This window comes from Podarcis bocagei, assembly GCF_964188305.1.
Source record: "Podarcis bocagei genome assembly, chromosome: 17".
In the NCBI taxonomy this organism is placed as follows: Eukaryota; Metazoa; Chordata; class Lepidosauria; order Squamata; family Lacertidae; genus Podarcis; species Podarcis bocagei.
The window spans coordinates 10,021,098-10,046,239 of NC_138143.1; the positions used below are offsets into that span (position 1 = coordinate 10,021,098).

Sequence of the window (25,142 nt, forward strand, 5' to 3'; positions counted from 1 at the left end):
GGTTAATTGGTTTTCCCCCCTCAACCTCAGTCAATCCTTTCACAATCAACTTAAAGGTTTCAGCTGTAGTTTGCTTGGTTTTTCTTTTTTTACAATTCTGACTTCTTAGATCTGTAATAATAAAAATAGGTGGTTGGAACTGGGCTCCTTAGTGCTCTTGACCAGGTAAGGGCCTGTAGTTGTATGTGCCAAGCTTTCTGCAAATTAATTCCTCCCAGCCTTCTGCAGCTTCTACTTAAAGCACTGCAGGCTTTGGTCATGTTGCTCAGAGGAGCAGGTGGTCAGATCAGACCTAAATCTCTTTTCAGTTTTTGCAAGTCTTTCCAAGAATCTCCACTCTTGGGAGGGAAAGCAAGTGGCAGAGGATGTGTGCGCATTCCTGCTGCTGCTGTGTTTTTTAAGGGCTCTTCCAGACTGGTGTTTTGCTGCAGGTGCATTCTGCAACATATTATTAACGCAGCAAAAGTGCATTAGCCGTGGATCCACTACTTTTTTTCTGGGGGGACGCTAATTTGGGGGGACATGAATATTTGGACTTTTGTCCTTGTAGGGATGCGGGTGGCGCTGTGGGTTAAACCACAGATCCTAGGACTTGCTGATCAGGTCGGCGGTTCGAATCCCCGCGACGGGGTGAGCTCCTGTTCCTCGGTCCCTGCTCCTGCCAACCTAGCAGTTCGAAAGCACGTCAAAGTGCAGGTAGATAAATAGGTACCACTCCAGCGGGAAGGTAAACAGCGTTTCTGTGCGCTGCTCTGGTTCGCCAGAAGCGGTTTAGTCATGTTGGCCACATGACCCAGAAGCTGTACGCCGGCTCCCTCGACCAATAAAGCGAGATGAGTGCCACAACCCCAGAGTCAGCCACGACTGACTTAATGGTCAGGGGTCCCTTTACCTTTACCTTTACCTTTACCATTTACTTGTCTTTATTTTTCCCAATTTTAACTATAAAATGGTATTTTCTTGAGTCAAAATGAGAGTACCCTGAAACAATTTTTTAATAAAAAAAAGCACTGCGTGGATCCCTTCTGCTTTATTAGTTGTTCTGCGGTGCTTCCCCAATGGCACCACATTATTGCCGTCTGGGGGAGATATAGCACAACAATAGCAGGACAAAAACGGGCAAACCCAGGACATTTGTGCTATGAAAAGTTACAGGATTTCAGCAGGAAGTTACAGGATATGTGCTGACTGGAAATGAGACAGCATGACCACCCCAAAACCTTTGCAGCCACAAGCAGAATTGAAATCGGGATCTTGTGTGACTCCCCCAAGAACAAACCACCATGAATGCACAATAAGAATGATGTCTAGAAGGGCCCAAAATCTCTCTCCATGCCCTCAGATCTCCTTCCTGCCTCAGGAAACCCTTGGAGAAGTTCAAAAAACGATCTAGAAGAGGCAACACGATTCTGAGGAGCTTTAAGCTGAAGTTAAAGGTCAGCTGGAGAAGGCTGGGATGGGAAGACTGGCACACACAGACACCCTGCCCCCGTTTGGGGTGACAAGCAGCCCCCAAGCATTTTTCAAATTATTGTCGCAGGTCTTGCACAGATCTGTTCATGCAAGGAGTGCACAGAAGTAGGCTGTGTGGAAACAGGCCACTCATCAAAATGTTGAATTCACCTCTCTTTCTCTTGTGCTTCCTCATCGCAGCCCCTAAACTGGCTCACAAGGTTCGGGAGAAGCCCTAGAACAAGGTGCGGGGGAGAAGAGGAGGGATCTTTCCATCTGGCAAGTTGAAAAGCTTGCACTGATGGAATGATCAACTTAGCGCAATGTTGAATTCCTCATAATAATGGTACCTCGGGTTACATACGCTTCAGGTTACATATGCTTCAGGTTACAGACTCTGCTAACCCAGAAATAGTGCTTCAGGTTAAGAACTTTGCTTCAGGATGAGAACAGAAATCGTGCTCCGGCGGCAGTGGGAGGCCCCATTTGCTAAAGCGGTGCTTCAGGTTAAGTACAGTTTCAGGTTAAGACCGGACCTCCAGAACGAATTAAGTACTTAACCTGAGGTACCACTGTAATTCTCATATATTGTGCAATACCGCTTTAACACTCTTGTGAAAAAAGGTAAAGGACCTCTGGACAGTTAAGTCCAATCAAAGGTGACTACAGGGTTGCGGCGCTCATCTCACTTTCAGGCCGAGGGAGCTGGCATTTGTCTGCAGTCATCTTTCCAGGTCATGTGGCCAGCAGGATTAAACCGCTTCTGGCGCAACTGAACACCATGATGGAAACCAGAGCACACGGAAACACCGTTTACCTTCCTGCCACAGCGGTACCTATTTATCTACTTGCACTAACATGCAGGAGCTGGGGCAGAGCGACAGGAGCTCATCCCCTTGCGCGAATTTGAACTGCCGACCTTCTGATCAGCAAGCCCGAGGCTCAGTGGTTTAGACCACAGTGTCACAGTAGATATATCCATTTTGCCCATTGCTGAAATGTAAAGTCTGGTAACATTTGAGCTTGCACTCTTCCTGAGATTTTTTTTTTCTTTAGAAGTGCTCACACACACACACACAGAAAATACCAGTGTGCCTAGCCAGAATAGAAGTCAGTGGAGTGCAGCTGCAGAATGACTATAGTGAGGGACCAAAAACAAAAAAACCCACCTCAGGCTACATTCCATCATGCTCTTCCCATTTCATGTGAACCACAAGATGCAGAATAGCAATTAATATCCATGACTGAAATTCTAAGCATGTGTAGAAGCTGACGTGCCAAACACGCAGAAGAACCCAAACTGAATGACCCATTTGCAACATAAAGCTCGCATTAGGAAGCATCCCGATTCTCCAGACCTAGAGGAAGGTGCTACAGAAGAAACTCCTTAGCCATGGGAATGAGGCTGAAAATATAGCTAAGCAGAAAACAGTGACGTCTGCCAGGGCTGTTCATCTCTCTGCATTTGGAATGATTCCTAGCACATAACAGGGATTGCCTGTGGAAACTTGCACCACCACAAAAGTAGGTAGTCTCTTTGCTGCCATGGATGATGTTGTTTACTGCTGCAGGCTAAGAGAACTGCTCCCCTGGAAGAATTCAGCAGGCCTCTAGTCTTCATGATTTCAAATATACAGTTATGGCGGTGTAGACTCAGAAGGCAAAACTCTGGTGCGTTGAATGGTTTTCTGTTCTCCCACCCCAGCCCCCACTTCTGGGCTGCCAAGGTCATGTTCCTTCCCTATTGCCTCTCACCCGAACCTCTTCCATCCTCAATTCCTAGGAGTAATAAAAATAATCTCAATGCACACACACACACACAAGCTCCAATTTGGTGGGTGGGAGGAAAATAAGGTTCAGAACACAGCAGGCACATTGAGCAAGATTATGCAGTACTTGTTAAATTGCATTAAAAAGGATTGGTCTGTATTTTGTCTAATTGCGGAATGATTTCAGCTTTAACATTTCTCTCTTCTTGGGACAGAGCATGAACGCTCCAGGTCATAAATATCTCCTGGCCTTAACATGGATGGATCTCCTGGACCAGGGCAGCCCTGCTGCACTGACCATTTGAAACATCCAATGGGGGCAAGAGCTCACCCTGCAGGCTGTGAAAAACAGCCATCGCCTTGGCCCATTAATCTGGCGATCCACTGGGTGCTGGTGCATTCAGATAAGCAGTAGCTGTCGCCATACTTCTCTGTCCTTCCTTCTTTTGCTCGCTCCCTCCCCCATCCAGAAGGCTGCTCCTCTTCTTCTTCTTCTTCTTCTTCTTCTTCTTCTTCTTCTTCTTCTTCTTCTTCTTCTTCTTCTTCTTCTTCACCAACCTCCTTTGCGCAATAAAACCCAGCAGCCTAGGAGGACCTTGCACCCTCCTGGATCTGCCACTGGCACGTTTGGTTTTGGCAGGAGGCCCAGAAAGCGTTGGGCAGGTTTGGACACTGACTCAGCACAAACCGCCCTTCCATTTCCAGGAAGGGGAGCAGTTCCTGAAGCCGTGGGGCTCCCATCAACAGCCCAACCACCGCAAGCTAGGCACCGGCCCACCAGCAGTGACACAGCAGTCGCTGCGGCAATGCCCGTCTGTCCCAACACACCCACCCAAAGCCCCTCAAACCCCAGACTTGGGCAATTCCTCTTGCAGCCCACTGAGGCCGCTAAAATTATGGCTGTGAGCTGAAGAAAGAAGCATCAATAGGCCTGGTTCTCTCTGACGGTGAGGTATATCACGTGCGGACGGCAGGTAATGCAGTAAAAAGGAAAAGATCCCAACAAATGATCCCTATAAGGATGTCAGGGAGGAGAGTGCTAGTCAAACCTTTCCCTTGTTTTCTTTCTGAAGGATTTCCCCTCCCCATTCCAGTGCGTTGAACCCCTGCCCACAATCCAGAGGGTGGCAGTCAGCAAAGTTTTACTCCGAGTTAAATTTTGTTGAATTCCACCCAGCGTGAGCTAGTAAGTGTCAAATCAGACGTGACATATCAGATGCATATAATAGTCTTCCACCTTTTTTGCTTTTTTTAATGAAAAGCCACAAGGGGCTGCAGTCGTGAGCAGACGATTGGCAGGGGGAGAGGGACTGCCTAACCCATTCTCTTCTGCCCATTTATTTACTCAATACCTCCCCCCTTGCCACATTCCCCCCATCTCTTGTTGGCTTTTACAGAGGGAGTTGAGCCTCTGCCCTGTGATGAAGGGTTTTCCCAACAGAAAGGCGGAGCCTGTGAGCTGAGGGCTGTCTGCCCCCCCCCCCCAGTTCCAATGCCAAGAGCAACTCCTTAACCCTGTTTTTATTCCCGTTCCTTTGTCCGGGCTCATATTTCGATTTAAAGACCCTGCACAAAATAGATGCTTGGGCTTGAGGATTTGGAAGTGATGCACATTGAGCAGAGGTAAAACACAGAAGACCGTCCCCCTCGCCCACCCAGGGGCCCCACTTCACTGGAGATGGGGACAGAAGAGTTATGTCTCATACAAGCCAGGCTCCCTGCTGCTTCCCCACCCCACACCTTCTCATGGGTCATTCTGGAAACAAGCCAAGCTGGATACATGAACATAAAAAGCCCCGCTCCTAATTCCTCCTCGGAAAGAAGTCCCTGCTTTTTATGCCACCAGGTGGGCATGGCGGGATGTCCTGCTCAAAGGGACTGTTTCATGGACCCTGAAATCTAAGCATTCATCCTTAGAAGGTCATAGCAGTCTCCACATCACAAGTCCTCCATCCAGTGCCCAGAAGGGAGATTCGGTCCAGGTGCTTCAATGCTGCTTCAGTCTACACATGTGGCTGTGTTTGAGCCCTGTTTGAGCGTGTGGAGGGAGAGAAGCAACGGCCGCACACATTTGGGCAGAGAGCTCTTCATCACCGTGGCTCTCCTGCCCCCAGCACAGTCACTGGCTCCACGGTCCCTTGCTCCATTTTTATGGGTGCTGTGGGTGGCGAGGGAGTCCTCGGGGTGCCATTGCAAGGCGCTTCTGATTCAGGAGGCTCCCCGCCAGCTGACCTGGCCTGGTCACTCAGCAGCTTGACCAGGAAGTTGATATATCGCATGGCCAGGCGCAGAATCTCGTTCTTGCTCAACTTCTTGTCGGGCGGGTGGGTCGGGATGAGTTTCCGCAGCTCAGCGAAGGCACCGTTGACGTTCTGCTGCCGCCAGCGCTCCCTGCTGTTGGTGAAGACCCGGCGTGCCACCTTCTGGGGCTGATGACCTGGGCAAATAAGCGGAGAAGGGTAAGTGGGTGGATAAAATGCATTCACGAAAGGGGCATCAACTTGGGGGCACATTCCTCTTCTGCTGGGCATGCCAGCCTTCCTGAGAAAGACACTTCTGCGCAGCCTCAGTCCCCAATCCTGTAAAATGGGCAGTTCTGCCTATGCTTTCTAATCCATGGAAGGTTTACCCCACAGGTTTACCCCACAGCCACTCACCCTCTGTGATGTCCTGTTCATAATGGCTCGGCCTCCGCTTGAGGCGGTTGTTGGGGAAGAGGCCAAAAGTCCCAGAGCTGCCAATGTAGATGCTAAAGGGAGAAGACAAGAGATCAGGAGGGTTCTTCCACAGGCAGCCTTGTTTTAAACATAGAGTCGTACCTTGGATCCCGAACACCTTGGGAGTCAAACGTTTTGGTTCCGGTTTGCAAACGTTCTTTGGAACCCGAACATCCGACGGGGCTTCCACGGATTCCGATTGGCTGCAGGAGCTTCCTGCAGCCAATCAGAAGCTGCGCTTTGGTTTCCAAAAGTTTAGGAAGTTGAACGGACTTCCAGAACGGATTCCATTTGACTTCCAAGGTACGACTGTATGTCTTATTCACTGGTCATTGGCATTTTTTTCAGATCACCCTTCCTTTTTCCCTAAGAACCAGGATACAACTTTCTTGCAGTGGGTTTGCCTGAGCTTAGGTAGCCCCTAGATGTTATTTTCTGCAAATAAAAGGGCCCAAAAGGCAAATGATCAGAGGCTTAGGCATGTCTCCTGCTGTGCATGAGATAAATATCAGGCAGATTAACAATTCACTTCGGGTACAATGGTATACATGTCTACTCACAAGTAAATTCCCTTCTAGTTAATGGGGTTTACTCCCAGGTAAAATGGGTACAGGATGGCAGCCTAGGCTTTGGTTTAGGGTTGGCATTGTGGGCAAACAGGCTTCTCTCAATCAATCTCCTTTATTGGCATGCACAAAATACAAAGGATGTCAGTGTAAAATTGGCATCTGTTCATAAAAGGAGTTAAAGGTAAAGGGACCCCTGAACATTAGGTCCAGTCATGGCCGACTCTGGGGTTGCGGCACTCATCTCGCTTTATTGGTCGGGGGAGCCGGCGTACAGATTCCAGGTCATGTGGCCAGCATGACTAAGCCGCTTCTGGCGAACCAGAGCAGCGAACGGAAATGCCATTTACCTTCCCGCCGGAGTGGTACCTATTTATCTACTTGCACTTTGATGTGCTTTTGAACTGCTAGGTTGGCAGGAGCTGGGACCGAGCAATGGGAGCTCACCCCATTGTGGGGATTCGAACCGCCAACCTTCTGATCGGCAAGTCCTAGGCTCAGTGGTTTAACCCTCAGCGCCACCCATGTCCCATTGCTTTTCCTTGAGATGTCCCTATTTTCATTGGATAAATATTGGAGGGTACATATGTTGGAAGCTGCTCATAGAGGCTGGGGCAACTCAGTCAGATGTGTGGGGTATAAACAGTAAAATGTTCACTACAGAATGGGACGTCCCTATTTTCATCAGAGAAATGCTGGAGTGGATGAGACCACCCGCGTCCCTATAAAAGGAGTTACTTAAAGGTAAAACTAATACAAACCTAATAAGTTTTAAAAGTGCCTCTCAAGTCTCAAAGTGATGTAGTTTCACAGCATCTCTCATAAATTTTGCTATGTTGTGCATAATCCCAAACCTACAACTGTTCAGTAGAAAGGAAACCCCGGAGAGGTTGGGGCAATTTAACCTTTCTTTCAGCATGGGATTTAATTATTCATCACGGGTTTTTGTGCAAAATGAGCAGGAAAATAAAACATGTGCAATGGTTTCGACCAAACATGGTTCTTGTACCTTGAACAGCTGTGGGGCAGAGAGAAGTTCAACAGGTTAAGCCTTTTCTAGCATGGAAATACGATTATGGGGAAAAGTTCACTATGACTGTACTCTCCCTTACTGTGTGCCATGCATTGCCACCATGGTAGCCATTTTGTGGCTGGCACCCGCAGTCCTCTCCAGGGGGCCGGGGTATCTTAAACCCTCTGGGCTAGCTAGGGGCTGGCTCCCCTCAATGTTGAGGGGGTGGAGGAGTCTCCTGAGGGTTGGTCTTCCCAACCGTTGACCTCCTCTATGAGCCTGGAGTGCCAGCGCTGGACCCTCATCAGCAGGGTTGTGCCAGCATGATGAAGGTCCAGCACTCTGGCTGGACACTTTGAGGAGCCCAGCGTGCCGGTGCCACATGTGTGGAACATCACACATGCACGATACCCCCCCCCCCAATGTTGGCGCAACTCAGTGCCTCTGGTACTCTCTAAAAAATTGAAATACACCCACTGGTCCAAAAAGTTTGGCAACCCCTGGTCTAGGCTGGGACTGATTAGGGAAGGGCAAATATGCCAATTTCGGTTTCTGTCCATTTATAATTTTTGCAGTCTTCAGTTCTCTACATATCCACGTCAGCTTGCAATTTTACAAACACTAATAATAATAATAATAATAATAATAATAATAATAATAATAATAATACCATGTTGGCACTTTTTTCCAAATTCCAACCATGAAAAGTTAAATTCGTGACTTTACAAAAATTGGCTTTTACGATATCGCTGCTGAAACAGACATACGGTAAAATGGAACAAAAAATGTTTTATTGCCAATTTGCGAGCTTGAGACAGTTGTGCAATTAATTCTAATGTCATTCATCACTTTCCCCGTATTTTACAGCGCAGTGTTGATTTTTTTATTTGCATGTATGGTGCTACAAACACGTGTTTAAACCACTTGCGGGTCCTCTCTAGTACCCATAGGATTTTCTTCTGCATTTGCCATTTATGGGTGTGAGTGCCTGTGGAATTTTAAGGGAGCAGCTTATATTCGGGTATTGTCTCCCTCCCCCCCCCCCGAATTTCAAACGTACGGCTTATATTTGGTCCAAGACGGTAACAATAATTTCTCACGAAAATTCGTCAGCACTTTGCTGTGAATTTTTTGTAACACGTACATCTTCCTAGGCAATTTCGCCCAATATAATGCATTTTCATACGTTACTCTCACAAAATCTGCCCATTCGCATGCACACTTCGCCCTGATATGTGCTGGAGAATTTTGCATTGCAAAATCTAGAGCAGTAACGAATTCTGAAGGACGGCTACGTTTCAGTGCTCTTCCAGAAAGCACAAATCAAGTAGCTTCGCCTTTAAATGTGGATGGGATCAAACTTCAACTCCATTCCGATTGCTGACTTATTTCCGTTGCCGGGATTTCCTCCCACCCTCCCCACCCTGCAAACCTGATTATTTCCACTCAGGACTTACCTGTTGAGAAAGGGCTGGTACTGAGGCTGGTACTGTGGGGCCAAAAGGGGGCTCCTCACTCCGGCTAGATTCGCCATAGGGGGCGGAGGAGGACCAGCCGGAAGAGCTGAGAGCTGTAAGAGGCTGGGAATGGGGTGCAGGGCAGTGAGCTGAGTGGTGGGGACGTCGATGTGGGCGGGGGGCTTGCTGCTGTAGCTCAGGCTGATGACCGGGACGTTGTGAGGCAATGGGGCTGGGGGCGGGTCAGGAGGAGAAGGGCTCCCCTTGGCTGGAGGGGAGGAAGAGGTGGGGCTTGTGGGTGATGGGGTGGCCTCAACCTCATCCCCCCCAGTAGCTGGGGAGGGGATATCAATTGGGGAGACTGGTGGCTGCGGGTTTTGCTGTTCTGGGGCAACCGGCGGCTGAGAGGCCTCCAGCTTCTCCATCATTTTTTCTTCACTTCTCATCTGTGGGGAGAAGAGAAAGAAAGTGAGGAAGACCACATCAAATCACACCAACCAACCAACTACTCCCACAAGTCATGAAATGTGGGCATCGCAGAAGCCGGTGGGCCCCCTAAACTAAGCCGCTTAACAAACCCAATTGAATTTTGGAGATGAGGCAAACCAGATTATTTGCGATCCTAGTTGCCTGGTTTTCAGAAATTTAGTCACAAACGCCGTGGCGAGGGATGCCAGTTCTTTTGGCAAAGACTAATTTGTTAGCAGGAGAAGAAATGTATTTATGTAAATGTTGTTAGCAGATTCTCCTCGTTTTCAGACTTTTAGTTTTCAGTGTTTAATATTTGGATTTTAGGCACTAATGGAGTGTTAACATTTACTTCTAGAAATGTGTTTCAGCTGGAGGGAGCATAATGTGTTCTCAAGTTTCAACCAAAACAGTTCCCACTCCCCAAACGAGAAGCTATTACCGCTCTTCTTTGAGCCATCCCATAATTTTTACAAGTCCACTTTTGTAAAGGGAAGAAGAGAACTTTGTCAATCCTGACTAGAGGGCAAGGGATCTGGGTGACATGTCTCAGCTACAACAAAACTGGACCTTTCTCACTCGCCTTGTCACACAGTGGAAGGGGAAAGCTGCAAAATTTCAGCTTGGCAAGTCACCAGTTTGCAACATTATGCTGATTTGGTTCAGCATTACCAGACTCACCATACAGTGGCACCTCAGTTAAAGAACAGCCCTGTTCATGAACTATTCGGTTTACGAACTCTGCAAAACTGGAAGTAGTCTCCCGGTTTGCAAACTCTACCTCGGTCTAACAACGGAAGTTGAATGGTGGAAGGGCCTCATTAGGGGAAGCGTGCCTTGGTTTAAGAACTGTTTTGGTTTAAGAAGAGACTTCCGGAACGGATTAAGTTCCTAAACCGAGGTACCACTGTATATGATACAAGTCTCAAGTGTACATATTCCAGGTTCTAGAGTCCACATGGACAGGAGAAGCAAAAACCTGTGGTGAGCTGTGACAGGGATTGACATCAGACTTTTCTCAAACTACCCAACGAATAGGTGGGTGGGGGGAAGGTTGAAAAGGCCAAATAATTTACCACAGAATAGATCCAGATAAGAAAGTGACAGAACACTACTTCCCACCTAGAGTTACCACTAAAACCACTCCGATGTTTCATCAATGAACTTTAGCTCATCTTGGGCAATGACGCTTCTGCCACACAGGACTTGGGTGGTAACCCTGTCTGTCCTTACAAATAAACCATTAATCTAAACCCACGGTTTTTTCCATACAGACCATTTGAAAATAACTGAGGGCCTTGGCAGACCACTTAATGCTTGTTCTGCTTATTGTGGCAATTGTAAAGCACTGCAGTAAATGCTTCATGATTTTTGCACTCTTTCCTGACATGAGAGGCAAAGAAACAGCACAGCGCACAAGAGAGTAGAGGGAGGATTATTCGTCCTGGTCAGCTGAAACACTTTTGCAGGCGGAAGATTCATCATAGTGGGACGTCGAATTTCACCCATTGCATTTAATGTCTTGCTATTTAAATTCAAACTGTAATACAGCGGTAACTCGGATTAAGAACTTAATTCGTTCTTGAGGTCTGTTCTGAACCTGAAACTGTTCTTAACCTGAGGTACCACTTTAGCTAATGAGGCCTCCCACTGCCGCTGTGCCACAGCCATGCGATTTCTGTTCTCATCCTGAAGCCAAGTTCTTAACCCGAGGTACTTATTTCTGGGTTAGCGGAGTCTGTAATCTGAAGCATCTGTAACCTGAAGCGTCTGTAACCCGAGGTACCACTGTACACTAAAATGCAATAAATAAAAGCAGCAATAAAAACACAGTTAAAACTCAATGAATGTTTTATTTATGTGATGGATGTACCATCTCACATAGGGATGCGGGTGGCGCTGTGGTCTAAACCACTGAGCCTCTTGGGCTTGCCGATCATAAGGTTGGTGGTTCAAATCCGCGCACAGGGGGGAGCTCCCGTTGCTCTGTCCCAGCTCCTGCCAACCTAGCAGTTCAAAAGCACACCAGTGCAAATAGATAAATAGGTACCACGGCAGCGGGAAGGTAACTGGAGTTTCTGTGTGCTCTGGCAATTGTCACGGTGTCCCGTTGTGCCAGAAGTGGTTTAGTCATGCTGGCCACATGCAGGGCCATAGCTAAGGGGTGGTGAAGTGGGCCCCCGCCAGGGGCGCAGGCAAGGAGGCGTGCACAATACTGTTTTAAAAATGTCCATAAATATGTCTATAAATAAAAATATTGATTATTTCCTCATAAGAAAAGGTTTTAAATAGAGGGTGAATTGAATGGAGGGGGGTTGGGAAGAGAGGCAGAAAGAAGAGCTAATTTGTCAGTGGCTAGGGGGCGCAATCTGTACAGTTCTGCCAGGGCGCAAGATCACCTAGCTATGGCTCTGGCCACATGACCCGGAAAACTATCTGTGGACAAACACCAGCTCCCTCAGCCTGAAGCAGGATGGGCGCCGCACCCCATAGTTGCCTTTGACTGGACTTAACCATCCAGGGGTCCCTTACATCTCGCATCGTCAAAAATCAATCCACGAAAATGCCACGAACCACCCAAATGACGCTCACAGGGCATTGATAATCCATGCAGTGCCGGATTTAGGGAGATACAGGCGATTCCCTCACAAAAGGCAGTGAGCTGTGGGAGCACAAAATGGAGAAATCCATAATGGAGAAGTTCCATTTGGGGGCACCAAATGTTTGCCTCACACAAGGTGCTATATTATCAAAGATTTCCAAAGTCCACACCTGAGTCCATGGACCACAGTTTGGGACTAATCCTGATCTAAAACGTCTGCCTCGCTACCACATGCAGGCCACACAACAGACTCAAACATAGAGACTGGATCCTGCCATAAATCCAGAGGCCAGCTCTGACCTCATGTCTACTCAGGCATCACTATTACAAGATCTAATAATAGGAATCATTCAATTTATCACCTCACAGCTCAGTATATCTGCATGCTATCCAATACAAACTGGCAGTGCCTGAAGAAGAGCTACAAGCATATCAATAGAGGGGATTTGGTTGATATTCTGATTTTTAATTTTTTAAAAATAAAGTACCTTACCAAAGTTTTCTCAGCAAGCTTAACAATCACAGAATCAGAGGAAAGAGACTCTTGTGGATCAGTAACTGGTTAAGAAACAGGAAGTGGGAAAACTTGCATTTTCCCAGTGAAGACATGTAGAAAGTGGAGTCCCTCAATAATCTGTATTGAAACTTCTGGTTTTAAACTTGTCCATAAATGAGTTAGGAGCGATCAGTGAGGTAGCCAAATTTCGTGATCATACCGAATTGTCCAAAAAGAGATTGTGAAGAGCTCCAAAAGGACTTCTCCAAATGGGTGGTTAAAATGGCAAATGCAATTCATTGTAGATGCATATCCACACAAAAGAATAAAATCTTAATTTCGCATATGCACTCATGGGGTCAGAACTGGCAGTGACAGACCAGGAGCAAGACCTTGGGGTCAGCTGCAAAAAAGGCAAAATCCACGCTAGGGGTCTTTAGGAAACCTATTGAAAATGAAACTGCCTTGTGGACAATTGTAACAAAGGTACGAAGATGAGTACAGTTTGGGATGCAAGCAAGGCAGTGATGAGAGGTTTTTTTATACAACAGAATTCAATCAAAAAGAAGAATAGAGAGAAAGAAAAGAAAGAAATTTTAAATGGACAATGAGCAAAAATTAATTAAAAAACCAAACAATTCAAAAATCAAACAAAGTATCAAGGTTTTGCAAACACAATTTGCTATGATAATAAATAAATAAAGAGGTGGAGTTAAGTTAAGACAAAGAAATTTTGAATTCGCTAATAAATTGGGTAAATGGCTTGCCTGGCAAATTAAGAAAAGAAAAGAACAAAGCACAATCAATAAAATCACGGTGGAAGGAGAAGAGATAAATAATCCGAATGGTATTAGAAAAGGATTCCTGGATTTTTATAGACAATTGTATAGAAGCAAAGAAAAGAACAATATGAGGAAAATAGAGAGATTTTTAAAAGAAAAAGAGGTGCAAAAGATCCCGACAGAAAAGAAAGACAGACTGAACACCCCAATTAATAACGAAGAGATAAAAGAGATTATAAAAGAGCTGAAAAAAGGGAAGGCCCCGGGAAAAGATGGATTTACCGCAAGTTACTATAAAGAGTTGAGACACACCCTGACGGTACCATTGAAAGAAGTTATGAATAATATTTTGAAAGAAAAAGACATACCAGAGACTTGGAAAGAAGCTTTTATAACCTTTATTCCAAAGCAAGATGCGGATTTAACACAAGTAAAGAATTACAGGCCAATTTCATTGTTGAATACAGATTATAAAATCTTTGCAGGAATAATGGCGAAAAGACTGAAAAAGGTACTACAAGAAATCATTCATGAAGATCAAGCAGGTTTCCTTCCAGGCAGGCAGATGAAAGACAATGTTAGGAATGTAATCAATATTTTGGAATATCTGACAGCCAGGAATGAGAAACAAGCAATTTGATGTTTGTGGATGCCAAAAAGGCATTCGATAACATATCATGGGATTTTAAGTTAAAAAATTTAGAACATATGGAGATGGGGAATGATTTCTTCAATGGAATAAAGGCAATTTATATCGAACAAAGAGCAAAATTGATTGTGAACAATGTAATTACGGAAGAGGTGAAAATATCGAAAGGTACAAGACAGGGATGTCCGCTCTCACCACTCTTGTTCATACTGGTTCTGGAAGTCTTTCTGAATTCAATTAGGAAAAAATGAGAAAATAAAAGGGGTGACAGTAGGTCAGAATGAATATAAAGTGAAAGCCTTTGCAGATGACTTGGTAATAATGATGGAGGATCCGATGAAGAGTGTAACTGAAGTGTTAGAAGAAATTGAACAATTTGGTAAAGTGGCAGGATTTATACTAAATAGGAAAAAACCTAAAGTTATAGCAAAAAATATGGATCAAACCACGGCAGAAGCAATGCAACAACAAATAGGCATTGAAGTAGCGAAAAAAGTAAAATACTTGGGAATATGGCTAACCCCAAAAAATATTGATTTGTTTCAGAACAATTATATACCAGTGTGGAACGGAATTAAGAAAGATTTGGAGGTGTGGGGAAGGTTGAAACTATCCTTTTGGGGTAGAATCTCAACAATTAAGATGTGTGTACTCCCAAAGATGTTATTTTTATTTCAGACGATTCCGATACTTAAAGGGACAATGATTTTTAAAGAGTGGCAAAGAGTGATTTCAAGATATATCTGGCAGGGCAAAAAGCCAAGAATTCAATATAAGTTATTAACAGATGCAAAAGAAAGAGGAGGCTTTGCTCTGCCAGACTTGAAACTTTATTATGAAGCATCATGTCTCTGTTGGTTAAAAGAATGGATAAAAGTAAAGAATACAAAATTGTTGGATTTAGAAGGATTTGATAACAGATTTGGGTGGCACACATATTTATGGTTGGAGAAGAAGAAGAGTCATAAAGCTTTTGAAAACCACATCTTCCGAAGATCGTTAATTGAAGTATGGGATAGATATAAAAGTTTATTGGAATCAGGAGTTCCACACTGGTTGTCCCCACTAGAGGTTATGACTGTTAAGAAAACTAATATGAGAGGGAATTGGATTACATATGGAGAATTGGTGGTTAAAGAAGGAGAGAAATGGAAAATGAAGCCATATGAACAAGTAAAAGAAAATGTATTCGATTGGTTGCACTACTATCAGATAAATGATATGTTTAAAAAAGATGTGAAAGAGAAGGGTTATACAGAAAAAGATTCAAAATTCCAAACAGAAATAGTAAATAATGATTGTAAGGTAATCTCAAAAATGTACAAAATGTTATTGGAATGGTATACGATGGACGAGGAAGTTAAGTCGGTAATGATTCACTGGGCCAGAGATTTTGGTTATAATATATATTTTGAAGATTGGGTTAAAGTATGGAATGATAACTTGAAGTTTACAGCATGCACCACCTTAAAGGAAAATGTTATGAAAATGGTATATAGATGGTACATTACACCAGTTAAATTAGCAAAAATGTTTAAAATTTGTAACAAGTGTTCGAAATGTAAAGAGAAAGAAGGAACATTTTTTCACATGTGGTGGGAATGTAAGAAAGTGAAGGGGTTCTGGGAGATGATATATAATGAGTTAAAGAAGATGTTGAAATATAATTTTGTAAAGAAACCAGAAGACTTTCTTTTAGGAATAACAAGAAATGAAATAAATAGAAAGGACCATAAACTCTTTCAGTATGCAACAACTGCAGCGAGAATATTAATGGCCCAAAAATGGAAGCAGGAAGAACTACCGACTCTTGAGGAATGGAGAATGAAGTTAACGGACTATGCAGAACTGGACAAACTAACTGGAAAAATAAGATACCAACGAGATCACAAGTTCATTGAGGACTGGGGAAAATTTTCTGAGTATTTGAAGAGTGTATGTGATGAGCAAACAACGCTAGTGGATTTTAAAGAAGCTTTGTGAAAGAATAAGGAATATTGCAAATATGCAAATATGCAAATATGTTGGTAAAGGTATATCAAAAGGCGATATTAATTTTGGATAATGCGTAGATAATAAATTTAAATACGGATGATTGTCAGAGAAGCTGAGGGAAGTCCTAAAGATGAAAATATGTTAATTGGGAAATTGTTAATTGGAGATATTTGTGTAAAACTTAATAAAAATTTATTTTTTTAAAAAAAAGAAACTGCCTTTCTCATAATGCAATTCATTACAGTCGTACCTTGGAAGACGAACGGAATCCGTTCTGGAACTCTGACTTCCAAAATATTTGGAAACCAAACCGCGGCTTCTGATTGGCTGCAGGAAGCTCCAGCAGCTAATTGGAAGACGTGGAAGCCCCATCAGACATTCGGGTTCCAAAGAAAGTTCGCAAACCAGAACACTCACTTCCGGGTTTGTGGCGTTCGGGAGCCAAAACGTCTGAGTACCAAGGCGTTCAGGGTCCAAGGTACGACTGTATAGGAATCTATGGTACAATCACATTTGGGTAACATTGCAGCCAGTGCTCAGATGAGCAGTCCTGTGATCTCATCCACTCCAGCATTTCTCTGATGAAAATAGGGACGTCCCATTCTGTAGTGAACATTTTACTGTTTATACCCCACACATCTGACTGAGTTGCCCCAGCCTCTATGAGCAGCTTCCAACATATGTACCCTCCAATATTTATCCAATGAAAATAGGGACATCTCAAGGAAAAGCAATGGGACATGTGTGGCGCTGAGGGTTAAACCACTGAGCCTAGGATTTGTCGACCAGAAGGTCGGCGGTTCGAATCCCCGCGACGGGGTGAGCTCCCGTTGCTCGGTCCCTGCTCCTGCCAACCTAGCAGTTCAAAAGCACGTCAAAGTACAAGTAGATAAATAGGTACCGCTCCAGCAGGAAGTTAAACCGTGTTTCCGTTGCGCTGCTCTGGTTCGCCAGAAGCGGCTTAGTCCTGCTGGCCACATGACCCGGAAGCTGCACGCCGGCTCCCTCGGCCTATAGAGCGAGATGAGCGCCGCAACCCGAGAGTCGGCCACGACTGGACCTAATGTTCAGGGGTCCCTTTACCTTTAAGGAAAAGCAAGACATTTCAGGATCAAATTGGAAACCAGGATGGCTTCTCTAATTTAGGGACGTCCCTGGAAAATAGGGACACTTGGAGGGCCTGTGATCTGGGGGGGGGGGCAGCAAAAGCTGCTGGATCTTGCTGTTCACTATGGCTGTGATTCTCTGAGGGCTTTTATCACAGGTGTCTACGAAAATCAGATGTGTGGGGAATCCCCAGCTGTCACAGAGAGATGGTGTGGTTCGATTGAGGTAGACGTTCTCAGCAGATAATCGTAAATGCGGTCACGCTGTGAGCCACAGGCAGTGGGTGGGAGGTTGGCCACAGCCTTGTGTGAGTTTCTTTAATGTTCTGTATTGGGGGAGGGGGCTATTCCTGTGCTTCCATGCTCAGCCAAGAAGCGGGGGGAGCAGGTCTGGGTTTCTGGAAAACCGTTTTCTCCCCAATGCATTTATATATTTAAGGCAGGCACAGGAAAACATGGCCCTCCAGATGTTTGGGACTACAATGCCCATCATCCCTGACCACTGGTCCTGTTAGCTAGGGATGATGGGAGTTGTAGTCCCAAAACATCTGGAGGGCCGAGTTTGCCTATACCTGATTTAAGGCCCCTGAACCTCCGTCAGGCAATGGCTGGCTGGCCTGGATCAGTTCAACAGGCCAGTGAAAAAGATCAAGCTACAAAAATGGTGACATGCATTGTGAACATTTCTTTTTCATATTGCTTGCCGGCTTGCTTGCTGAATGGGGGTGCAGAGTGTTGTGTTTTCCCTTCACTTAGGACTAAATCAGAATTCCAAGGCTCTCACAGGTTTGTCAGAAACCCTGCTGGTTAATTTATGGGGGGGGGGGGCGAGGGTGCAAGTCTGCCTGGGAATGACAGCCTGTCTACTGAAAGAACTTAACTCATCCCCGCTCCCCAGTCCCTGAGGCATGGGGGGTTCAGTGGCAAAGAAATTTCCCTCTGCCTCTCATTCTTGTAACGTGCACTTAGGGATTCCCTCCAGTTTCCCAAGAAAGACATTTGACCATGTTTGGCTGGCCATCTTTTAGCTGCGCTTCCTGCACTGCAGGGGTCAGTGACGTAGCGTGGGATGCCAGCACCCAGGGCAAGGGAAATATTGCACCCCCTAAGGCAAGTATTGTGCCCACAAACCAGCACCTCCATGCAGCGCTGCTGCTGCTGCTGCCAGACAGAGTTGCAGTGTAGCAGCGGGACATGTGTGTGTGCCTCCTTGGGCCGGGGCACCGCCACTGCCATGGCTATGAGTCTCGCTGTGTTGCTGGGGGAATGCAAGGGCCCGGCCTCTCCCAGCTCCTGCTCGGTGTGCTGCTCAGGTGAGGTGGGTGGGTGGGAGGGATAGGGAGCACCTCCGGTTGGGGCGGCAACTGCAGAGACGCGCCCTGAAAGATTTTTGCTCACTGGGCAATCGCCCCAGTAGCCTCCCCCCATGGTACGCCATTGCAGGGGGTTGGAATAGATGGCCCACTATTTGCAGCTTTGCTCTGCCTCCAGACCATTCATGGAATTCCCATTCTTGTGCAATAGCTGCAGAGGTGAGGGAACTGTCTTGGGACAATAATCCAAGTATGGGAACACTCCTAGTCTACTTTAATTCCTGAAAATCTGGACCTTAATTATTTATTTTTAAAGTATATGTGTCCATAGCCCTTGTGATTATTAAGATGGAGAAGAACTGAACTGGGACCTAAACTCAGAACTGGATCAGAGAGTCTTTCCCCCTGCCCTCCTGCTCACTGAAATCGAAACTCAGCCTGAAGGCTATTCCCTTTTTCCCCTAGATATTATTATAAAAATTTCCAAAAATAAAATACAATTGGTCAAACATTTTCCATGAAGGTTATTCCCAAAGGGATAATAGTATCGTGAACAGGCCACTCAGCTATTGCAACCAGGTTGATGACAATGTGTTTTTACACACACACACACACACACACACCCGTAGGATTTTTCCTTGAAAGGGTAAAAATCAGGTTAAATTGAGATGGAGCAGGGGAATATGAGCTGATATTTCAATGCCAAGGATGCTGTGTAGATGCTGCAAATGAATTGCATGTGTGAAGAGCACCCATTGGCAACAAACGCCCCTCTGGAAGCACCCAGAATCAGGAACCAAACCCCTAAACAGAAAAAACACAGTAGCTGGTTCAGAATAAGCGATTCAGTCATCAATAGCGCCAGGGAGGGGGTGTCTCTGGATGTTGGTAAGAAACTGCCTCTCTCCTCCAACCCTTGAGAGGGTATGCAAAAAAAAAAAAAGAAGGCTTAGTCCAGGAAACCGTTAGAAAAGGGAGGGTCCAGAGAAGTTGTCTTAGCACTGATAATCCTCCTGCCTGCCTCCTACATTTATCTTGCTCTCCAGCACAGGGAGATTCTCCCCAGTTCAGGCTATGCATGGGGGTAGCAAAACCATTTGCTTGCACCCGTCGGCTGCCCTATGAGGCACATGTGAAATGTGACGCAGAGCCTGCCGTTCACTGCGGAAAGGGGGCATGTGGCTGTTCTCCTCTGGGGCTTGTCTTCCGGGAACCGCTTTCCCCCAGAGATGCAGCTCCCATTTCAAATCGAGAAGGTCTGTGTGGTTCGGACGACAGCCTTGAATTACTGCTGTAAGAGATGAGGGGTGCTTGGCCACAGCAAGCCCACAAATGCCACAGCCCTGCCTGGACTGGCTTATCAATGAAGCTCAACACAGAATAATAAGGAGAACACACCAGAGACCCTGGGCAGATAAGACCTGGTATCTCTGGAAACTTACCGGTGAGGCATGGAAGTGAAAACAAGGCACGCATTAGCCTGCTCTTCTGTAGCCAGAGGTTTACTCTCCATTTCACTGAATGTGATGTTTTCAATGGCTGCTAATAATGGCAGAGAGGGCAACCCATATTTTTGCCTAGCTGTGTTCAAATGAGTGGTATCGCCATAAGTCTGATACACATTGTGCGTGAAAAAGGACTATCTTTCCATCAGATCTGAACCCTCTGCCCATCAACATCGCCAGCAGGGTCAAGGCTATTTTGGAGCTGAGGGGAAGAATGAAACAGTGTCTCTCCACACACACCCCACCTCACATACCAGACTGTCAGTGTCATCTTAAAGGTAAAGGTAAAGGGACCCCTGACCATTAGGTCCAGTCGTGGCCGACTCTGGGGTTGCGGCGCTCATCTCGCTTTACTGGCTGAGGGAGCCGGTGTACAGCTTCCAGGTCATGTGGCCAGCATGACTAAGCTGTTTCTGGCGAACCAGAGCAGCGCACAGAGATGCCGTTTACCTTCCCGCCGGAGCGGTACCTATTTATCTACTTGCACTGTGACGTGCTTTCAAACTGCTAGGTTGGCAGGAGCAGGGACTGGGCAATGGGAGCTCACCCCGTCGCGGGGATTCGAACCGCTGACCTGATCTTAAGAACGTAAGAGGAGCCTGCAGGATCAGGCCAATGGCCCATCTAGTTCAGCATCCTGATCTCACAGTGGCCAACCAGATCCCTGTGGGAATCTTCCACCAGACCTACAAGCAATTTTTTAAAATTTATTTTTATTGAATTGATATAGCGCCCTGTACCCGGAGGTCTCATGGCAGCGGGGTAGCAGGAAAGGGCAGGGCATTTGACAACTCACAAAACTCTGCCCTCAGAGTCTTTGCCTTTGCTCCTCTGACCCCAAACATGTGCTGCCTGTAGCATCCAATTCACTTTGTCGAATGACAGGGCTGGCTCCGCTGACCCTCTGTCTTCTGTTATGAAAGAGGAAGAAAAGTTCTCTCAAGCTCTGCCTACCAGCGAGGACTGCTAATGGCCAAATATGCCAGATAAGAGTTGCGGAAGTTGTAGAATCGTAGAATTGTGTGGTTGGAAGGGATCTCCAATCTATAGGTAGATCGGAACCAAAACAGAGAGTTGGAAATATGATGGTATACCTGCACAAGAAGTAAGCCCATTTTGTAATGCTTTGACTCCCTGGTTGTGAAGACCAACTGCAAATGCGTAGTCAGAATTTGCCCAGTGCATCGAGAGGAGGAATTCTTCTCTAAGGGCCCAAATGACTACTTGACTCTCCGTTACGTTTTCCCGCCTCACAGAAGCTCCCTCATGTCGCCCTTTCGGCTAGAAACAATGCACAGTGGTCAAAATCTGCAGACAGCTGAGTCCAAATTTAAACATGCAAATATGAGCCAGGTGGTGCACAACTGTGAATAAGGAAATTTGCAAATGCTTTGATTGATATTAGTAATTGACTTGGGAACAGGGTTTTATTATTGTTGTTGTCCTTTTTCTGAATAGATTATGAAACTGCTCTGATTACAAAGTGAATTCCTGCTCAGGAAAATGCCATCATATTCAGGGCTTTAAAAACATATCCGTCCACAAGGCCCGGCTCCCCTCAGATGCCTGGCTCACTTGGGCTCCCCATACAAAATGTTAGAATAAGAATCATGACTGAGATGGCATGCGATGATATTTTGCAACGCAGGTAACTGAGCTAAGGGAGATAAAGTGGCAACAATGCTTATTCTGAGTGGCTGCCACAGTCCTTTGTTTGAGTGTCAGGCGATAAAAATGTTTGAGAAATAGAGGAAATGGTTTTGCAAATGTCATCAGGAGGGTTTGGCGTCCCAATCAGCAACATCTGAGGCCTTTTCAAAGCCATTCTTATGCATGCACACAGACAAAAATTACGAGCTACTTTCAACTCGTACGCACCAGACTTTTAAAACACAGGGGGCTTAAAAAACAAAAAACAAACAAACCACAGTTCTGTGATTTACAAGTCGGAGACGTCGACTGTCACATGTTTTCATTTTGCCTTCAATATTTCCCCCTAAAACTGGAGGACAGCACAAGAAAGAAGGACAAGAAAGTATACGGTGTCTAAAATTGAGAAGCAGAGCTCATGGAACACCCACAAGTTCAGGGCATTTATTCATCTTTTTATTCCCCCCATTGAAGGAAAAAATCCACTTTAAGTGAGTATACTGTATACTGTACTGGTTAAACCTAATACAGCCAATCCATGACTTACTTTAATCAATTGTTTCTCTGTTTGCCCCAAATTAGTTACATTGACTTTCAATGAAACAGAAACTAACTTAAATCCAAATATTTTAGGTTAACAGGATTCTGGATCATTGCTTTATCCTAAAAATGTTATATTACCACGCTAACTTCCTGCCTTCGGTTTTCTTATCACATACATTGGCATATTCATACATCTTATAAATAAATACACTGTGGCCGCAAAACAGCACAGAGTTAGGAGGACTTAAAGCCAATTTAAATCAGTGTCTTTAACGGGTACAAAACCCTACGAGGAACTGTGACCCCAGTGTTTGTCATGTACTGTACATCACAAGTACCGTAATTAAAAGATAGAGACTATATGTTGTTTTTGTACATGGTATTATGTGGATGTGCATAAATTTTTAATAATGAATGTATATATACATAATAAATATTGTTAATTGCTCTCGACTGCTGCAGCAGGGTTTTGCTTTTGGTTGGTAGTTATATTTAAATGTATTTTTAACAGAGGTTAAAAACTGCCCTAGGACTACTGATGTAATGAAGGGGAGATTATATATACTTATATTGTATATATAATTATAAGTAAATTATATTTTTCCTGAAGAGAGGAATTTTTGTAAAGATAAAGCTCGCTGACTCTTTGCATCGTTTCCAGGATCAATGCATTTCCAGCATTTGGGGTACCGGTATGTGTGTGTGGAAAGTGCAAAATATTTGTCATGCATGTGGCAGTTCAGGATGAGACCATTTCACATGCAGTGGGAAATACATGCATTGGGAGCCAAGACCTCCCGCACGTGTGCTCACTGTGAGACAGACACGTGTGCAATTGTCACACACATAACAATCTAAACACAATTTTCACACGGGCGCACAATTTTCCTACATGGAAGTGTTTGCCATTGAGGAAGTGTGTAATGTCTGAAGAGGCCCTTACTGCAACAACTGTTAATCCAGGGGAGAAAATGCATCTCTTATTTTTAAAATGCCGATGCCATTACAGTGTTGTATCATATCAAGAAAAGAAAAAAATTTAAAAAATGTGCATGTCATTAACAATATATCACACACTTTTCTTTTCTTTTTACATAGATGACTATTTTACATGTTTACAGAGATGACTGTACGGCATGTGAGTTCATCTTCTGTATGAGGAGGAGCAGGGAATTGTAGATAAAAAAGCGCTGTGTCAATCTTGTAGAAAACACGAATGAGCCACACCACTGAATTTGGTCTTCGAAACGTGAAGCAAGAAGTCATAATCGCTCAATTTTGTTACAAATTGCACTCCGGTAGGAAACCATGTGGGTGATGAGGCATGATAACAGATGCAATTGCTGAGCAAATGAATGATATCACAGCAGCTTAAATAACAACAGTGATAATTTCCAAGATTAGCACAGAGATCACAGGAATCTTTGAAATTCAAACGGGAGTGCAGGTGGAAGTTTCAAACCTATTGATTAGCGGTGATTATTTAACTGTAATTGCCATATAGAAAAATGAAGGAGGACCCTGTGACAGATCAGCGCTGCTCGACGGATGCCACTCTAGTTACTATACAGAACTGGATTTGGATTTCAATGCAAAATCTATTTGGCTTGTAAATGTATTTTCGGATTGCTGTGAAAATTCCATTCTGCAGTTATGTTTTCTAGGCCTTACAGATGCCATTTCTTTTCTTAAATTAGATTTTAGCAGTGGGATCAGCAGTCAGGCAGTAAGGGGGGTGGGTGAGGAGAGATGAAGAATTCATCAGGAACAAAAAGTTCCCCACACAAAAAGGGCAATTGGAGGGAGAATAGTCTTAAGATTAATTGCGCTACTAGACATCCTTATTCTGGACTGATGATACAGTAAAAAAATTACCATAAAAACATATAAGCTATTCAGTCTAAGAGAGAAAAATATGGAGCTGTGTACCACAAGAGTAAGAATGGGTTTTTGTTTAACAACAACAAAAAATTGCAAGAAAAGGAACCACCGGTCCTTTCTGGGCAAACTATGAATCAAAAGACCTTAACAACCGTCTTTGCTAAAATAAAATCATTGAAACTCAGTCCCCTCTGCCTTTTCTTTCGAAGGGAGATGCCAGCCATCCTTTTCCCGCCACTCCCTAAAAGCCCCTTTCCTCACCTGCCAGATGTCACCGGGCCAAAGCCATCTTTCCTCTTCCAAAGGTCAACCAAGGCGGTCATTTTTAATCCCCTGTGGCAGAAGGGCAGGCAGGAAGGCCGCGAAACCCCGTCCGATGGCCGGAGGATCCCGAGGTGAAATGGGGTGTCACCTGATTGCTGGCTGTAAAGAGGCCTGGGTGGCAAGCTGAGGGGGCATGTAGAAGCCGTGCCACAGGGGTCTCCTCAAAGACGAAACAGGAGGTGCCGGCCTCTGATTCTAGAGCCTTGGAAGAAGGCGAGCGGCCCGCGTTGTCCAGGCACTCTACCCCCGAAGCCGGCCACATGGCTGCTGCAGGCTACCATGCTCGGGGGCCATGATTCGCGGCCGCTTCCTCTCTCCTCCTCTGCTTCCCTCCGCCAGAGCGTGCGTATAATTATTATTGTTATTTGCTGCTGGGTTGGGGACTTCAAATCAATTAGGCTCCCGCTTTTGCTGCCACCTCGTTCCTTACAAATTCCCCCTGCGGCCACCTCTCTTTATTGACAGGCGCTATTTGGCCACTGGAAGGAGCTTCTTTGATGAAGGAGCCTGGGCCAAGCCCCCTCCCCACTCCCTCCCTCTCCCCTCCCCTGCAGGAGAGAGATTTCCTGCCCTCTTTGGACGGGGGATGTTCTGCAGTTCGGAGATAAGCCGCACAGGAGCTGCCTGCACAGGGCTGATAAGGAAACTCCCGAGTCAGACCCAGCCTAAGCAAAGGGACTTGGAAAGCAAACAAGAGGAAGCCCAGTGTCTACACACTGGAATAACATAGACCAGTGAACACATAATAGAGGTGGCTTAGGAGAGCTCAGAGCACTTTCATTAGCGACTAGAAACATGGATTGGATGTGAGCTCAGGAGAGCCTTGCCCAGGGAGGGAAGGCAGGAGGTTCTTCC

General features: G+C 45.3%; 1 protein-coding gene and 1 long non-coding RNA gene across 3 annotated transcripts in view; both read right to left on the reverse strand.

Moving 5' to 3' along the window:
• Positions 1-25,142, reverse strand: part of LOC308577059 — a 79,687-nt gene that overhangs the window by 8,956 nt on the left and 45,589 nt on the right. Inside the window, exon 1 of one of the 2 annotated variants that reach the window (XR_014003399.1) lies at positions 18,986-19,010. The exons of the other annotated variant lie outside the window; for it this stretch is intronic. This is a non-coding gene — a long non-coding RNA (uncharacterized lncRNA). Of the gene's footprint in view, positions 1-18,985; positions 19,011-25,142 lie in introns of those variants that run through there. 2 annotated transcript variants of the gene reach the window in all.
• Positions 1,016-24,772, reverse strand: LYL1 (LYL1 basic helix-loop-helix family member). Its single transcript, XM_081176920.1, has 4 exons — positions 24,225-24,772; positions 8,974-9,419; positions 5,879-5,970; positions 1,016-5,658 (listed from the first exon to the last, which is right to left on the reverse strand). Exons 2-4 carry the CDS (start codon positions 9,417-9,419, stop codon positions 5,312-5,314), a joined length of 885 nt encoding a protein of 294 aa, XP_081033046.1. The 5' UTR covers positions 24,225-24,772; the 3' UTR covers positions 1,016-5,311.

Coding starts and splice junctions, on each gene's coding strand:
- LYL1 (XM_081176920.1), bottom strand. CDS start 9,419: ATGAGAAGTGAAGAAAAAATGATGGAGAAGCTGGAGGCCTCTCAGCCG. Junction 5,971..8,973: donor TACCAGCCCTTTCTCAACAG/GTAAGTCCTGAG, acceptor TTCTCCCTTTAG/CATCTACATTGGCAGCTCTG. Junction 5,659..5,878: donor TGAACAGGACATCACAGAGG/GTGAGTGGCTGT, acceptor TTATTTGCCCAG/GTCATCAGCCCCAGAAGGTG.